Source organism: Trachemys scripta, chromosome 6 (genome assembly GCF_013100865.1).
Source record: "Trachemys scripta elegans isolate TJP31775 chromosome 6, CAS_Tse_1.0, whole genome shotgun sequence".
NCBI lineage: Eukaryota > Metazoa > Chordata > Testudines > Emydidae > Trachemys > Trachemys scripta.
The window spans coordinates 20,977,548-20,996,548 of record NC_048303.1 but is presented as its reverse complement, the minus strand read 5'-3'; the positions used below and the strand labels follow the sequence as shown (position 1 = coordinate 20,996,548).

At 41.5% G+C, this 19,001-nt stretch overlaps 1 protein-coding gene and 1 long non-coding RNA gene across 4 annotated transcripts in view; one reads left to right on the top strand and one right to left on the bottom strand.

Moving 5' to 3' along the window:
- The window catches only part of NPR3 (natriuretic peptide receptor 3), a 58,229-nt gene that overhangs the window by 10,630 nt on the left and 28,598 nt on the right, over positions 1 to 19,001 (top strand). For all 3 annotated transcript variants that reach the window (XM_034774073.1, XM_034774072.1, XM_034774071.1), the window contains one exon: positions 2,474 to 2,640. In XM_034774073.1, the coding sequence (XP_034629964.1) occupies positions 2,474 to 2,640 (167 nt within the window). The remainder of the gene's footprint in view (positions 1 to 2,473; positions 2,641 to 19,001) is intronic.
- The window catches only part of LOC117879117, a 29,167-nt gene that overhangs the window by 6,690 nt on the left and 3,476 nt on the right, over positions 1 to 19,001 (bottom strand). The window lies entirely within an intron of this gene.

The following is a 19,001-nucleotide window of genomic DNA, read 5'->3' as shown; positions in this document are numbered from 1 at the left end:
TGTTATTGGCAGTGTAAAAAGGTATAGAACCATAAGACAGAATATGATTTACAAGTAGCTATTGTTCCTATAAGATCACACAATCACACTTCTTTTTTGTTGTCCTTAAAGTTTTTTATTTTAATTTGTAAAAAGGCACATTAATTATTGAGGCTGCAACAGTTGCGCTGCTTCATCAGAAAGTCATTTTAGTGCTGCTCCCAGACTCCATGCCCAAAGCAATCGTTGAAAGAATTTGAAAGTGTGTACAATGACTTTAGAAGCTCTGTTGTTTAAAGGTAGCTTCTCTGTTTCCATTTACAACAGCTTTTCAAGTGAGCATGTTTAGGTCAGACTGAAGTACAGAAGCTTGTTCACATTTAGGCCCAATATTACCTGAAACCCAGCTGTCTCTGGGAAAGCCAAGATCCAAAATGTGGCATATATGTGGGATTGGGGAACTATGCTGCTTAGAGCATGGCTTAATAATGTTTTGTGGCTGCCAGCTGTTGTCATGCACTTTTCAGAGATCTTCTATGTGGACCTCCTGGTAGAACAAAGCTTTTGTGCTTGATTGGGTTACAATCTAGAATTGTGATAGCTGGCTGTAACAGTAGCTGAGAACCTCATGAGGAGATGAGACAAAAAATTGATTGAAAAAGAGAAGATAGATGGTCAATAAAAATTAAACAATTAAAGGGTCATTTATGAATTTTGCTAAGATCATAATCCACAAGGGCTATAGAGATGCAGCACCTTCACAGCTTTGCTAAACAAACAACAAAGTCCCAAGCACAGAGGCCTTTCTCTGGGAAAGGAGAGAATGGAAGGGAGCTGCCATTTGACCTGGATCTCGCTGAGGCTAGACTGTGGCTTTGCCACAGGTTCTGTGTATGGAGTGGCAAGCAGCTGCAGTATCCCGGGAGCAGCACACTGAAAGAAATGTGCTTCTCACAGGCCCTGTTCCTTCACTGGTTCCCTCATGCTCGGTCAGGAGGAGGTGAGTAACTTGCAATTGGCCTGTACTTCCAGCAAATTATGACATCTCCCCAGTGGCTCTGCTGCCATCACAACACACTGAGGAACAGAGGAGGTGAAATGCAGGCTTCTCCCACTTTTCACCCACCTGCATGCCTGGATCCAGGGTCCGTGTAACCCACTCATGGCCATAAGATCTTTATCCCTCATCCATCCCTGTGCAAGCACATAGTCCCAAGTCAAGGCGGATAGAATGTTTGATACTTGGCTGCTGCCATCTCTGGCATTCACTCTATCTCATCCATCTCCATTCCCTTCCCTTGGTCTCAGCTGACCTGCTTTCTGCCTGTCTATAAATCAACAAATTCCTTTAACCAGGCTGAATGACCACATCCTCCCTCATCTCAGGGTCCTGTGTGTCTCCGGATTCCAAACCTCAACAGCTACTTGTGTTCTGCAGTTTTAGTCTTTGTACTTTTAGTCACAACTGGCTTTTAGTTCCAAAAATAAAAATGACTGTTTTTTTTTAATTATTTTTAAGCATTTAAAAGCAAGTTGTTTAAGGACAGTTATTCCCTCGAGGCCTCATTATTGATCAGTTCCATAGAACAGTCTTAGCACCTGATTCAAGGCACTAGGAGTCTTCCCACTGACCTCAGTGGGGTTTGAATCAGGTCCTTTGGCCTCAGCCAACACACTGGAAGTACTCAGGACAGGATCAGGGCCAGGAAGGCAAAGGCATTTAAACAAATAGGCTGCAATTGAATTTAAAAATCTTTGATTACTGTATTAGTTTCCAGAGTCCAGTCTCCCACCTGCTGTGTCATTGGGCAAATGCAAGTACAATGTGTGCAATGGCACATTCGTAGTTGGGTGTTTGTTTTTCTGCTAAGAGAAACTGGGCCTATCGTGTAGCTAGTGTGCACATGGCATTCCCATTGATTTCAGTGGGAGAGCTGGGTGACAAGTGGCTACAAGATCAGGCCCTGTGTGATATCATCATTCCAGGTAATTACTTTACTCTTCTTACTCTACTTAGACCTGACTTTGCTCGATGTTTAAAAGGGAGTCAGTGGCACATTGACTGGGAAATGAATCCAGTTCTGTCCCCCTCTCACCTGTTGTAGCCCCTAGACAGCCTGCTTCTCTGTATTTGAGGATGTTATTTGCTCATATCTAGACTTGACTTCAGATGTTAAAAATAATCAAGCAAATATGGGAAGAAAACCTTATTGCTGACCATTCTGCTAGGCTGGGCTACTGACTAAGGATCATAATCTGTATAATTATTTCAAGGGCATTATGCCAGTCCCCCTTGCATCTTGTTCCCCTAGTTTCAAGAGGCATGTTGAATTCTCTTACACTAGCCTCACAGCACGTATTGCACAAACGTGACAATATCTTGTACATTGCTGTCTACCCCAAGCAACGTATAGGGGATATTTAAGCAGAAAGGGAGAGCGAGCCCTTTATGCAAACTAGCCTGGAATTGTAAATATTTTTATTTCTCCCTTAGGAAATGGCTCATGGAAGAGAGGAGACAAACATGACCTTGAAGCAAAGCAAGCCTACTCATCCCTCCAAACAGTCACTCTACTGAGGACAGTGAAACCTGAGTTTGAGAGGTTTTCCATGGAAGTGAAAAGTTCTGTTCAGAAACAAGGTCTGAACGAGGATGATTACGTAAGTACTTGATTATGAGCCTAGAGCTTTTAGAATCCTCAAAAACAGGCTCCTGATTAAATCAAAGATGACAAAGTGTCCTATTCTGAATCCGTCAATAACACCTAGGTTCAGTTGTGAAACTCACTGTTACTTTGTGAACTCTCTTGGGTAAGATGTTTTTCTCCCTGGCTAAAGGAAATTGCTCTTTATGTTTTGTCCACAGTCATCAGGGAGTACACAGCGGGAGGGGCAGGAGAAACAAGGGCTCCACACCTCTCTAGCACTTCCATCGTTCATCACACTCCTTTTATTGATAAAATATTTTTTTGTTCTTGATTTCTGTATTCTCTGTCTCATTGCAGCTCTCCCTCATGCTTTTTCATTCTAGGAAAATGGGGTCTAAGTAGGTTGTGCACTCTTTTTGTATCTGGTAAATTGAACTTTTCTTATCCTTAAGGGGAGTTGTGCCCTACTTCCCAGCTTACCATGCTAAAATTGTCTGTGTGGTTTTAACCATCCAAATACCCACTGGAGGTATTCCACAAATCCTGTCAAGTATTTTAAACCTGGAAGTACCACAGTGCTTCAAAGAGGGAAGTAAAATACTATATTTCTTGTAACCGTTCACCTCTAGAGGAAGATGCTTCTGGGAATTAGTATAGCGTATCAGAAACACTGAAAGGATAGTGCTCTAAGATCATTCCTAGATGTGTCTTCTTTGAGATGAAGATAAGAGGGAGCTCACAGCACAATAAATGCACAGTTGCCTGCATGCTGGTGCAGGTACTTCACTCCCTGTGAAGGGGGAACTTTTCATGGCCACTAAAAAATCCCTAATGTGGCTAGAAGAGAATGTGACCACATGAGAGCTGAAGCTCATATGGTTCCAGGGGAACATGGTGAGAATGTCAATCCATTGCAGCGACAGGGCTGTGCAAGAACTTTCCCACCATTGCTACTACTGAAACTAAAATTACCACATTTATACAGGAGACCAGTGAAATTGGTAAAGTCAGGAAAAGCTACTTGTTTGATACATTCATACACTATTTTATGTTTTTATATTGTTTAAAGGATTGGCATTAATCGACTTTTATAAAATAAAGGAAAGCAGAAACAGTAAATATATATTGCTTGAAACTGAGATTATGAGCAGAAACATAAGGTCTAAAACAAAAGCTATGCTAATGTGCATGCTGAGTTAACAAACAGGAGGTCTTTCCTGCAAGGTATTGTACAATATCAGTTGTTTGCAGAAAATCTGCATTCAACCAACCATAGAACAGCTCTCTTTGAAAATCTATCACCTATTTGTGGTTTTGGGTACTGGAGAGGGTTATTTGGAATGAAAAGCCTTTTTGATATAGTTACCCAGGAGGGTTTACAGTCAGTTTGGGTCATAATTCCAGTAACCAGAAAGCATGCAAATCAGATTGAATCCTGGAAAGCCTGGTTCACACCTTACTGCTACAATGAAACAAAGCATGACTGAGTTCAAATAGTGCTCCAACGAAGGGCACAGGAGGCCCATTCAGTTTTGCACATCTTTTTGCGGATGAAGTTATAAGACAGCACAACTCCCCTAGGACATGGGGATAATGATGCCTTCCAAGGAACTTTTGAGATCTGTTAAGGAGAGCGACAAACCCTGATTCCCACCAAGTGGAACTGAAGACTTGCCCGGGTAGCCCCACCAGTCAAGAGCAGCCAGGCTAATGTTCAGAAAGCAAGAGCAGCCAAATGGCTAGGAGAGCCAATGAAGCCAGGAGCACGAATGTTATCTATCCAGCTCACAGGCTGAGGTGGGTGAATTAGGGAGGACAGTTTGGAGTGAGAAGGAGAGGCACTCTGTGGTTCTGTAGGACATGGAGCCTGCTTCAAAGATATGTTTGGAGGACCATGCGTGTATCAATTCAGTGTTGTGTTAAACACCTGGCTAGAATTACATTGCCAACAAAATATGAGTCCCATTATAATGTGCAGAATTAGCACAATGCATATGAGAGATCAGCAAGCTCCCTCATGCTGGCAAACAGATGAGTTTTTTGTTGGCTAATTTATTCTCCAAAGAGGAGATTCCCTGTAAATACACCCATGTTGCCAACTTTCTTTGTTCACTTTTATCAGACCTAGCTGCTTGAGCAGTCAGATCTCAGTGTTGATAACATTCATTAGTCGCTCTCCACAGTACAGAGTCAGGTGACCCCAAAGCTCTCTTATATTTTGCTCAGAAGGGGCTCAGAGCTACAGGGAAAAGGGGTGGGCTTCAAACACAAGTTCAGTGTGTACTGAAATTGTACTATTACTTACTGTCCTATACCAATCTACTCAAAAACCTTCCCACATCAGTTTATCCTCATTATTTTTTAAAAAAATAAACAATTTTAAAGGGACGCTACCAGGTTAAATATCATTGTGTCACTACTATCCAAGAGCATTAAAAAATGAACAGATTTTAGTCTAATTTACTACCATTTGTGATACTATTTATTTTTTGCAGTCACTCAGCGTGGGCAATGAAAACAGCCTAGTCAATTCCCCCTATTTGATTCTCATGCACCAGCACACTACAGCAATGACTGGGTTGCAGACATCACAGTCAGACAGACACTGCAATCAGTTGCAGACACTGTTACAATCCAAGCAATTTTTTAAAAATGTAAATTAAGAAAAGTAACATTTTGTAAAATTGTGAAAGAAGAAAAAGCAAAACAAAAACTAAGGGCCTCATGGCCCAGCCCTCGTCCTACCTGCATGGAAGCAAAGGGGATGCCAGCTTCACTGTATGCTGGCCCTTGCTACTCCAAGAGAGTTTCCCTCTGTGGAGGCTTCCTAGCATTCAGGCTCTGTCGACTGGGAGGAGGTGGGGATGTCTCCCCTCTACTGGATTTTTCTACACATGAAACCTACTGTGGAAGGTGGGCATGTTACTGCAGGTAGCATATTGCCTGCAGTAGATTACAGGGGTGATCAATGGGTGTTTGAGTGCAAGCCTCAGCTTCTTCTGCAAACCATGTGTCCCAGTGTAAATATCCAGGGAAACTCTGAATTGTAAAACAGAGTTTCCACTTCTCTGTGCTGGGTTTTCCAGCGTATGGGAGAATGAAGCTCTAAATGGGTGACTTAATTTATCTGACAGTGACTCTGACAAAAAAAAGAGATTCATTAATACAGCATCTTGTCCTGAACTCTTGCCATTGTAAACTCCAATGGCATTATTACACTACACAGAGTATAATAAAAATGGAGAAAACATAACAGCCAATAGAAAGGATAGAAAAACGGGGGGCAAAGCACATAGCAGTTCTCAGATTGGTGGACATGTTTGTGGCCGGTCGAGAGCTAGCAGCTCACATGGTACTGTCCCTACTTGTTTCCAGCTGGTACATTGCACAGAAAGCAGCTAAAAATACACAAAACCTTCCTGATGTTGCTTTTCCATGTAAGTAGTTGCTGTCATTGCTAAGTAGCATCCCTATAATCAAGAATGGTCCGTGCCAACCTGACTGTGCGGAGGTGTCCAGGAGACAATCTCACTGTTAGGATGAAGTCCAAAAGGTTTGGGAATCCTTGTCCTGGATGAATTTCTTTAAGCAGTCTTTAACTGCTCACTGGTGACAGTCAGAGAAGCAAGTGGTAGAGAGAGTTTTTAGGAAGGCACTAGACAATTGGTTCCCAAACTTTTTAATAAAGCAACCCGCCAGCTGCATTGTGTCTTTTATTTATTTATTTTTTTGACCGAAACCCCAGCAATACCATCCTAATTCCATCCTGGTGCCGAGAGGAGGCTGTTGGAGAATGAGCCCACCCCGCACTCCTGTCCCATGGGACTGGGCCTCGCTCCCCATTCTGGTGTTGGGGCCTGGTGCCTAGCTTCTATTTATCTACCTAAATAACAGAGATTCTTCCCCAAAAGCCCAGCACCCAACATGCTGCTTTTAGAAAATAGGGCCACTTATTTTGGTGTCTAAATGGGAGCTGAGCTCTTCTGATAATCTGGTCTCCAATCTCAATCCTGCTACCCATTGCCAAACTCCAGTTGACTTCAGTAGGTGTAGGCTTAGCCCCTAGCGCAGGCTTAGCTCCTGTAGAAGTTTATCTGGAGTTGCTTGGATATGGGCTATGGAATCAGGCCGTTAGTAGTTGAAACTTCTCAATAATCCATCTGGAATGGATAGTCAGAATTAGGGACAGTAAAGCAGCCTAACATTACTAGCTAAGATATTGCCTCTGTCATCCTCTGGGAGCTAAACAAGGTATCAGTCAGCTACTCACAACATGCTCTGAACACTTGTAGAGTGATTTGAGATGCTTGGATTAAAGGCATAACATAAGAGCTCTAAGATAAAGGTGCTAGAGACAGCAATGGGAGTGGTTTATCTGATATCAGCATTTGCAACTGTCTCTGTATTGGGGTGAGAATAATTCCAGACAGACATGTTGGTTAAAAAAATGTTTAGCAAGAAACAGTGTTTCAGTTAAAGTATATGCACAGTCCATTTTTTATTAAATAACACTAAGCACTTAATGCACTGGCTTAAGGCTTCAGTTTGAAACTTCTTAATACGACCTCTGTTCCTGACTTGGGGGCAGAATTCAGTAAATGCTGTTTTTATATCTAACCCAGTATTCTGAGCTGGGATGATTTTATAACTTTGGATATTTGCTCTTTTGAGGTTAGCAGGCCACCCATGGCTTGTTTTTTCTTCTTATTTAAAAGCTGAAAATTTAACTAATTAAATAAACATTCCAACTGTATAAATGCACAGCAGCATTGTTTGTTGGGAAAGATGTGTGGAGTTTTTTCTTATCCACTGTCCTCTTCCCAACACTCACAATGAGCACCAGGAAAAGGAAATTGAAGTTCAATTTGCCTGCAAAGCTATCTCACCCAAAGAATGTGAACAAAGTCAAAGCTAAATACGTTATTTAGATCAGCTAGACACTACCTTTTAAAAAGCGACGATCTGTTATTTGTAAGGGTTTAAGTCTTCTAAATGAGAAATGGCCCAGAAGGGAAGCCTCTAAAGCAACTTTTAGGGCTTCACCAATTATCTACAAAAGCTATGTGGGAGGTAGCAGTAGTCATAAAGTTTATCACTTCATCCATAACATCCATGCCAGACTCTTCCCCCATGTGTATTGCCTTACATCATCCTTTAATTGGGATTGTACATGCACAAAGATTAGGGAGGGGGGAAGTAAGCAATTCAGTAAAGTCACTGGGAGAGACAGGAAAAATATAACATATTCAATGGTGTATGTCCCATTTGTCTTTCTCAGACCCAGCCAGGCAGGATAAATGCACAGGCAGGCTTTTGTGTCTCTTTTGACTGCATTAGAATAGGAAAGGGTTTGGAGGGAGGGGGGTTATGCCTCTGCCAGGGAATAATTTGTTCAAATGAATAGGTTTATTCAGCGCCTAGAGTGCTTTGCTAATTGTGTTTGAAAGAATAAAAGCAAATCTCATGTTGCTTTTAGTAGCAAGAAAAAAAGAGTTCACATGCCATCTTTTTAATAAGAAAATTAATTCTGTCAACGAAACATAATTAGGAATTTGGAGCCCAATTCTATGTCAATTGAAGTCAATGGGAGTTTTCCCACTGATTTTAATAGGAGCAAAGTTGGACTCCTGATTGCTAAGTTTTCTGGGTTTAGTAGCCACTCCAGTTTTTTTTAATTAAAGATATTGCCTTTACTGCTTCCCTAATCATGGGAAGGACTAATCTCTTGAGTATATTTGGTTCTTAAACAAAAAATACTGAATATTAGTAAGTTGATGAGTGCCAGAAAAGATAAGAAAAGACATGAATTAGTTTTCCCTCTGACTGTTGATGTCTGTTTAGTTTTTCTGCGGGAGCAGGGAGAGCAGAGAGTGTCTCAGGTTATTTTTTAAGTTGTTCAACTGAACCAGTTAGTACAAAATTTTAGTTATGACTTATAATAAGAACATTGGACTCACTGGAATGTACATGTTTAGCATTGCTAGTCTTATATACTTGTATATTTCCCATAGGTCTCCAGTCTTTTTACTTTGGTTTCACAGATAGTCACATTTCATTTTAGTAAACAGACATATGTATTTGCCTCTATGAAATATTAGAATGCAGGTAGGATATTCTTTCTTTAAAATACTCGCCAGATATATATTATATTCCACTAACAAGAAGTTAAGATGTTGAAACTTGCAGGACCTCTTAAAGGTCTTTGTGCATTATGCTTATTGCATTACCGAAAGCTAATATTGGGCCGTATCCTGCTCCTATTTAAATTCACAGGAATATTGCCATTGATTTCAAAGGAGCGCAGGATTGGGCCTGTTCTCTTTGAACTAGAGCAGATCGAGCATGTATAGCTCTTTTTTTACAAACTGACATTTAAAAAACCCCAGAGCATTCACTAACTGACTTTTCTAGAAGCCAGTAAGTACATCCACTACATTTCATAGTCCCAAAGTAACGTACGAAAAATAACATTCAACTGGAAGTTCTTTATTTAATGGCACAAATGTCTAAGCCCAGCAAAAATGAGGTCATTTGAACAAAACGTCTTCGGGGATTTAGGTGATAAAGACCTCAGCAGCAGGAAATATGGTAGCAAATAGCAATCCAGTGCCAAAAAAAGAAGCACAAGGTGGCCGTTTGATCCCTTTTTTCCCCAGGATAGAAGTGCTTGTCTCAATGGGTATTCAGAGATGTTGCAGCCCTGGGGGCTCACATTCCAGCTACTGGAGAGGATTGCTTTTATGAGCAGAGCTGCAGTCAGCTATGTTGGACTAAGATTTCAGCATGAGAGAATTTACTGGAGTCAAATAGTTTGAGGTTGTTTTTTGTTTGTGTTTGTTTTTTTAGAGATGCAACAGAACATGTTCAGTTGCAAATTATGGCCTTGACCTTCAAATCTGCCCATGTGGGCAGACCTGAACACCCATGATGAGGCCCAAATAGAGACAAGAGGCTACCTGTGCTGAGCCTTTAGGCACTCTGGGCTAGATCCTCAGCTAGTAAAAAACCAGTGTCCACTGATTTCAGTGAAGCTAGACTAAATTACACCAGTTGAGGATCTGACTACCTGACAGAAAGGGGAGGGGAGGCTGCAGTGGGGTCAGCCACCTCCCATGCACCCCCTCCTGACATTGGGTCATATTGCAGGCAACCTACCTCAGTTTCCCCCCTCAAGGGGCTTCTTAAACTCCACACAGGCTTTTCTCACCCATTCACCACCCTTTCTTGGGGGTCTGAGTTTAGTCACATAAATAAAGTTTCACAATAAAACTCAAAGTTCCAAAACACAGCCCGTCAGTTTTACCCTCTGGTCAGGTCACTCCCAGGCTTTTCCTGCCCATAATCTCAGCAGGGAAACTCCACACCAGTGGTCTTTCTGCTAGACCCTGCTCACTCCCGGCAGTCTCCAACCCACTCAACTCCCCGAGCCTTCCTGCCTGGGAGCATTTCCGACTTGACAGGCCGCTCCCAGACCCTGTCTGGTTGGAGCCTCAGGTTTCTGGCTTTGACTTCCCACTCCAAGCCCCTTGGTATCAATAGGGTAGTCATATTTAATGTTCCGAAAAAGAGGACACTGCTGGAGGGGAAGAAGGAGATGGAGGGGCAGGTACAATTGGGAGGTACCTGCAGCAGAGGCACTGGAGTTCGGGGGCAGTGTCGCTCCCTGTCACTGCAGCTGGCACAAGCCCAGGATGCAGCGACAGCCATCAGTCAGCGACTCCCTGTGGGAACTTTTCCCAGGGAGGGGCCTGGGCAGGCACAATCCCGCAGTTGTGGCTTGCAGGGGAGGGACCAATTGAGAAAGGGACCAATCGGGGCTCTTTTTGAGCTGCCACTTATCTGCTCTGCAAAAACCTGGGACATTTCCTGTTATTTGAAAAATCCCCCCCAGACAGAGAAAGGAACTCAAAAAAGAGGCCAATATCTGGGAAAACCCAGCCATATAGTAACCCTATTCAGGGTCTTTCCTGCTGAAGCCTTTCTCACTTCCTACAATGTCCTGAACTTCCACTTTCACTGTAGCAACCTGCTATCCTTTGTAGGGAATTACCTGATGCAATCCAGGGGTGCCTCTTCAGTAGTCCAGGTTGGCTATCCCTAAGCTCTGCAGCATTTAGAGGGCAAGCCATCTGTTACAGAGGCGTTCTAAGAATAAATAGATATTATTGGTCCTATCCTGTGTTTGTGATGTTATGCCACATGAACATTTTTATTTACCAAGCGCTGACTGGGTGCTCAGTGCAGTTGTACAAATCACAGAGAGAGATCCAGTCCCTATCTCAGAGTTTATAATGTAAGTCCTTGATTCTTCTAACACTTACATAAATAGTCCCGTTTAATTCAACAGAACTATTCACAGGTGTAAAGTTACTGACATGCAGGATTGGGACCTAAGTGAGCAGGTGGAACAATATAAACATAGCCAGCCCTGGGTGAAGAAGATTAACATAGAAGGATGCAGGCTTTGTTGTTGTTTTTTAATAGCTAGGTAACAAGCCTACCGACTTAGGTGGGTTAACATGGTTAGCTTGGTAGAAACAATATATTTTTAGGATGGATTGTGTAAATAAAGAGGATGAGAGTTCTTATGCATATGATGAATGGAGGGAAGTCTAGGAATCCCAATAGATCTCCCCACTTGAACAGAATTAGAGTACTAATAACCTTGGAGGAGGAGTCCAAAAGTGAAACAAAAAGCTTAGTTCATTCCAAGAGGAAAACCTAACATATGAAGAGAGATTGATTGAAAAGACTGGGATTGTTTGCTTCAGAGAAGAAATGAATAAGACGGGGCATGAGAAGGACGTCCAAAACTATGAGATGGCTCAGACATTTCTATTCAGCCTTCCTCACAATACCAGAGCAAGGGGACAGTCAATGGAAGTAATAGGCAGAACATTCAAAACTGATAAAAGGAATTATTTCTTTCATCAAACTTTCAATTATCCAATTAGCCCAGAGTGCTCATTGCCACAAGATACCATTGAGGCAAGAATTTAGCAGAATTCCAGAGAGGACTGGATAAATAAAACATATTGACTGGTATCCAGGAATTAAAAAAATAATTTTAAAGTATTTGAAAATGGAGACATAAATAACAGCAGCCTGAGGGTTTGCATTAGCTACCTGCCATCAGGTTTTGCAAGTAAGTATGCACATTTACTCTGGTATTTAATAAAAACCATTCACCATGGCAACGCCTGCATTAGGTGAGCTCTTCAGATGCAGAGAGCATTCTTAAAGCAACTCACATACCCATATAGCTAGAAAGTCTTAGAATAGCAGTGAGACTTGAACACATGCTGTAGTATTTTAAATAATCAAACCCAAGGCTTGTTAGGTTTTTCCCCCCTCTTCTGAAATGGTGAGAGTGGCCATACCCAGGACAAACCTCAGTACAATGAAATCTTCCAACTGACTCAATTTGCAGAGCATAATATGAAGCTAACTTTATTTTTTCATTATCATCATAGAGAATGGTACCCTCTCTATAGAATATTTTAAACAACCTATAGAAATCAATAGCAGGAAGTCTTAGACTGCACTGAAAACAAATTCTCTTCTGGGTAGCCTTTCTTAAGCTATGGTCTTTACACCTGGCTGTAAATTGGCTCTTGTCTTACCTTTATGTGTCAGGTTTTGCCTAGCCACTTTCAGATGTCATCAGCCTGTACGGAACAAATGTCCTGTATTTATTTAAAGGCTTATCTTAGTAGAGTTGACTTCAGTATGAACATTCCTACGGCTCCCCAATAGTGATCTTTCTCCAAATTTGGAGGTTTTACTCATTCTGGTATGAGAAATACTTAGAAACAACCCAAAAGCTATGTAAAAATCAAGTATTTCAAATGAGGTGGAGTGGTTTTGTGATAAAATCAGCAGTCCAGGACCCCAACATATGTTACATGTTGTGTACAAGGTTCGAATGGCAAACATTTAACAAAAAGTGCCCTCCCTATTTGTCCTATCCTGCATTGATTTGAACCAGTTAACATATCTTAACAATTGGAACTGAGTCTTTTAGATTTTCAGATTAATTATTATTCTAAAAAACTGGCCTGCTCCTGCAATTTTGAATTTTTACTTAGGATCTAATAAAAGCACTATTCGCTGGGTTACTAGATTATCTTACTTTTCATCTGTAGCCAAAATGCACTAATGGTCACATTATAAGCCATTCAAACCTCTTACCATTAAAATGTAGGCATTCACAAAGCCAGTGTTATATGCTGCCTTCATAGACTCTCAGTAAGGTGACTAGACTAATGTGTTTGAAACAAAAGAATTTCTTCAGCTGGATTGGCATTCCTCTTAATTTTTTCCCTTAGACTTTGCCCATGTGGTTAGAAATATAACATCTAAATATAGTCTTGTGCTCAGTGTCTTCATTACAAGAGTCAGTAAAGATTTTGTTAAAAGAAGAGCTGAACATTTGAAGATATGAAAAATGCTTCATGCTTTAATTCACAAAAACACTTTTTCTAGTTATGAATCCTTTCAATAGTCATTTGACAGTAATGTTACACTTTGCACCTCGGATCTAAAAAACTGTTTTATAGATACTAATTTATAGAGTTGGTCAAATATTATTGACTGAATACATTGTTGAGTGAATTTCACCATATTTACAGGAAAACATTATTTGACCTATAATATTTTCAAGTATTTGGCAAGCTCTATAACTAGTTTGATTATATTAATGAATATTTTGATGAATAAAGGCAAAATTAATCTAATAATTTATTCAATTAATAATTTATTTCCAGTGTCAAACAGTGCTACTGATTAGTTAAGCCTGACAACACCTCTGAGGTAAGTAAACACTATACTATAATATTACAATAACTAAGCCACAGAAAGATAAAGTAACCTGCACATGATTACATCATGTTAGTAAGAGAGCTAGAGAAAACTGGGAATAGAAAATCTAGGAATCCTGGGCGAAATCCTGGTCCCATGTAAGTTAATGGCAAAATTCCCATTGATTTCAGTGGAGCCAGGATTGCTCCCCTGATTCCCAGACCCCTGCTCTGACTGACATTCTTGACAGTTCTGGAGGATAATGAGACCTGTGATGTGTAGCAGGGGTTTTCAACCTTTTTCTTTCTGCGGCCCCCCTAACATGCTATAAAAACTCCATGGCCCACATGTGCCACATCAACTGTTACTCTGCATGTAAAATGCAGGCTGGCATTAAGGGGTAGCAATCAGGGCAACTGCTCAGGGCCCCACACCTCAGGGCCCCCATGAAGCTAAGCTGCTCAGGCTTCAGCTTGAGGCCCAGTTGGCCGGGATCGGGGCAGTGGGGCTTTGGCTTTCTTCCCTGAGCCCCAGTGAGTCTAATGCTGGCCCTGCTTGGCAGACCCCCGGAAACCTGCTCGTGGCCCCACAGGGCCCCTGGTTGAGAACTGCTCATGTGTAGCCAAGGGATTTACCTCCTTCCTTAAGGGCTGGTCTGGAGCACACTGAAGTCAATGGCAAAGACTCCCATTGATTTCAGTAGGCTTGGGATCAGGCCCCAAACCTGCTGAAGCAGGGAGTCTTATTGCCCTTATGCATTTAGTAATCTTAACTCAAGGAATAGTTTTAGGTTATATTTTTGATGCCATTTGTTTGGTATGTTGGCAGCAGGCAATTAGTGGAAATTTAAGACTATATTTTAGATAATGAGACCAAAGGAATGCCCTAGTAAAAGGTAGAGTAAGCAATAAATAAATAAAACAGTGGGGAACCATTATAATTATTGTGCTGGAGGGATTCTTCCCTGTACTTGTATGTCATTTTCCATTCTATTATACTCTGTTCTGCATTTTACTGTGTTGCTATCCTGCAGCTTAGAATGGAAATGGGTTTATACTTTAATTCACAATTGTGACAAATGAGCAACTTGTGGTGTGCCAGCTAGATGATGAGTAAATTAACCACTTAATGATTGAAAATGAAAAATGAGGAAGAAATAATCATAGAAATGTAGGGCTGGAAGGGAACCTCAAGAGGTCATCTGCCCCCAACACTGAGGCAGGACCAAGGAAATCTAAACAATCACCTGTCAGGGATTGATCTAACCTGTTCTTAAAAACTTCTCGTGATGGGGATTCACAACCTCCTTTGGAAGCTTATTCAAGTAGTTAACTATCCTTATAGTTTTAAAGTATTCCTAATATCTAACCTAAATCTTCCTTGCTGAAGATAAAGTATATTACTTCTTGTCCTACCTTCAATGGGGCATGGAGAACAATTCAGAGTCCCCTTTATAATAGCCTTAACATACCTGAAGATTTATCAGGTCCCCTCTCAGTCTTCTTTTCTCAAGAGTAAACATGCCCATTTTTTTTAAACTTGTCCTAATAGCTCAGGTTTTCTAAGCCTTTTATCATTTTTGTAGCTCTCCTCTAGACTCTCTTCAGTTTGTCTTCATCTTTCTTAAAGTGTGGGGTCCAAAACAGGACACAGTACTCCAGCTGAGACCTGACAAGTGCTGAGTAGACTAACTCTGCTGCAGGCCCTGACTCCTGACACTTTCATCTAGGCCGCATTTCCCTATTTTGCTTATGAGAATGTCATATGGGCCCATGTCAAAAGCCTTCCTAAAAATCAAGATATATCATGTCTACTGCTTCCATCCATCACCTAGGCAAGTAACCCTTTCAAAAAAGAAAATTTAGGTTGTTTTGGCATGATTTGTTCTTCACAAATCCACATTGGGTTTTTCTTTATCACCCTCTTATCCTCTATTTAACTTACAAATTCATTGTTTAATAATTGTTCCAGTATCTTTCCATGTATCAAAGTTAGGCAGACTGGTCTATAATTCCCTGGGTTCCCCTTTTTAAAAATAGGTACTGTGCTTGCCCTTCTCCTGTGGTCTGGGACCTCAGCTGTCCACTGTGAGTTTTCAAAGATAATTGCTAAAGGTTCTGAGATTCTACTTCAGCAAATTCCTTAAGTACCCTAGGGTTAATTTCATCAGGCCCTGCCAACTTGAATGCATATAACTTATCTAGTTATTCTGTAATATGTTCTTTCCTTATTCTGTCTTGCGTTCCTCCTCCCTTGTTGTTAATATTAGTTGTGTGCAGCATCTGGTCACAATTAACATTTTTAGTGAAGACTGAAGCAAAATAGGCATTAAATACCTCAGCCTGCTTGGTGTCATTATTAGCTCTCCTTCCTGCTGAGTAGTGGACCTTTAGTTTCCTTCTTTTCTCTTGCTCCTAATGTAGTTATAGAACCTCCTCTTATTGCTTTTTATGTCCCTTGCTAGTTCTAACTCATTTTTTTCCTTAGCCTTTCTGATTTTTACCCTGCATCCTTTGCTATTCTTTTCTACTCATCCTTAGCAATTTGTTTAATTTTCTACTTTTTGTAGGATTCCATTTTGATTTTCAGATCATTAAAGAACTCCTGATGGAGTCATATCTGCTTCTTATGACTCTGCCTGTCTTTTCTTCGTATAGGTATAGTTTGCTGTTGTATCTTTAGTATTGTGCTTTGAGAAACTGTCAGCTCTCCTGAACTCCTTTTTCCCTTAGATTTTCTTCCTATGCAACCCACCTACCATTTCTCTGAGTTTAATGAAGTCTGAATTATGAGGAAGAGATAAATGAAAAGGGATGTTGTGTTTATATTTTTTCCTCTATTAAATGACAATAACCTACTCAGAATCCCTAAATTCTCTGGAATTTGTGTAATTTTGTTATAGCTCACTACCAAGTGTTTTTTAATGTTGTTTTACTATAATTTTTATTGAACAGTTAGTCAGGTTCTGACCCAAGTGTGGTATTAAAACATATAAAGAGTTAGTTATAGTGGGTTAAATACTGCCCTAAATCCACATGCAGAACTCTCATTGATCCTGAGTTCCAGGTAGAACGTGCCCCAGTATTTGTTGTAGATAATATGCTTGCTACTTGGTATTAATTATCCTTTTGTCTAGGAAGAACAGTAATAACAAATCACCAGGCTTACCCTTTACCCCAGTGGGCTGAGGTAACCCGTCTCCCAGTGCCAGTGGACAGCTACATTAATGGAGGGGATGGCAGGCAGCATATGCATCATCTCCTTCCTGGGGAAGGAGGTGATTAGCCAAGGGGAGAGCATCTTAAAACTGTGTCCAAGTTATAGAGAAGCACTATTAGTCGAGGCTAAATCAGCTCATCTCTTGGGCTTCCTGGCCAGCACTGCCACCCCCCGAACAGCAGGGATTGCTAGAGCCTTGTGCCATTGCAACCCCCCACTACAGCTAACTTTTTGCAGCTGAGGTGCATCAGTGGAAGCCAGCAAATCCCAGGACTCAGTCATGCTTGGTTACATTTTCCTTTACATACGTATTGCTCTTGTTGCAGGAAATGTAAATGTCATGGATTGCATTCCAGTCAGAATATTGACTATTAATCGTATAGTGTGTTTGGAGTGCTATTCAGTACTGCTCAGCGATATATAGTGGAGCAGAAATCACTTTTGGTTACACTGGAGAAAATGTCTTGTTCCAACTGTGCCTGGAGAAGGTTGGGCATGTGATGTGCCCAGGAATGGAAATGGTGGGTAGCCTTCCCTTTCTGGGAGAGGTGCTTTTCGAAATTCCATTTATATAGAAAGATGTCCAAGGTGGAACTAGAAGCACTTCTCTATGATATTTGTACATCCCCCAATTAACGTAGTATTGGAGCATTTCACAATCTTTAATATACTTATTCTCACAGCACCCTTGTGAAGTAAGAACATGCTCTTAGCCTCATTTTACAGATAGGAAACTGAGGCACAGAGTGACAGGAAGTCTGTAGCAGAGCAAATGATTGACTCTGGGCCTCCCAGACTAGTGGCGAAAACACTGAGCCATCCTTCCCTTCATTTGACTCCACCTCCTCCAGGGAAAAGGTATGAAAAGGCGAACACCAAAAGGAAGATTATTTTCTTTTCTGTTGTTGTGAGGGAATCGCTGAATGGATCAGACCTATGGTGAATATTGGAGTGGCACTAAGAGCAGGGATCTTGTTTTAAAACGTCTCTGCACAATGCCTAGGCAGCTGCTTTGCTGTGACCTCTGCTTACTACATTTTAGTTCTCACTGTTGCCATGAGCTCTCCCTTCTGGTTCTTGTATCCACCTTTTCTCTCTTGACTTAGATTGTAAACTTTCTGATCAGCTTTTCATTATGTATGTGAACAGTACCGTGCACAATGGTACCCTGATTCATCACTGGGGTTTCTAAGTGTTACTACAATACAAATAGTAGGAAAGGGGGAGAGAGAGAAGAGGCAATTTCCTCTCCTCCCCAACCCCATGGCCGAAAACAAGCAGTCCCTCTGAGGGTTAAAAGAATGCTGCACCTTAAGAGTTTGCTGTGTTAAAGATCTTGGCTTTGTTTCTCTGACAAGTCTGATAGGTTACACTAAATGTTTTAATCTATAGTATCCGCTTTAATTCTGGGGAGGAGTAAATCAAGCTACACACAATATGGAATGCCTGTTATTAACATCCACAGATACAGCTTTGCTCGGTGTGAAATATAAAGTGGATGTTTCATCAATGATGAAAAACTTTAACTGTGCATGAACAGGCCCGCTGATTGGCGGGGGTGTGGTAAAAAGGGGGTAATTGCACAGGGGCCTGGGTGATTTAAAAGGGCCCGGGAGCCCTTTTAAATCGCCTGGGCAGGCCCGCAGGGCTCCTAGGCACATGTGGGGTGGCAACTGCTCCGGGCCCTGCAGGCAGGCGTGATTGGCCAGCCCAGTGCTGTTGGTGCCGGAAGTGATGGAGTCAGTCCCGGAAGTGACAGATTCATCACTTCCGCCCTGGGCCCCACATCCCCCGCTAGGGACGTCCCTGCGGCCCGGAATTGCTGTAGGTGGGCCTGTGCATGAATGAATGTTTCTATAACACTGTACTATCTTTCACTGTTACATACAGCCCCTAAGGACCTCATCCTGCAAGCATACTCAGGTGAGCAGCCCTAGTGACTTCAATGGGTACAACTCACCTGAGTAAAGGTTGCAGGTCACTACATAACAAAACACCATAACATCTAGTGAGACTTGGAACGCTGTTTATCCTTTAGAAAGCCATTGCCTAGTTCTGATCTAGTGAACAAGTGAATGCTTGGGCAGATGCCAATTTATTTCTGTATTTCATTCTTTGAACACACAGTGGGCTAAATAGTATCAGAGGGGTAGCCGTGTTAGTCTGAATCTGTAAAAAGCAACAGAGGGTCCTGTGGCACCTTTGAGACTAACAGAAGTATTGGGAGCATAAGCTTTCGTGGGTAAGAACCTCACTTCTTCAGATGTAAGAAGTGAGGTTCTTACCCACGAAAGCTTATGCTCCCAGTACTTCTGTTAGTCTCAAAGGTGCCACAGGACCCTCTGTTGCTTTTTA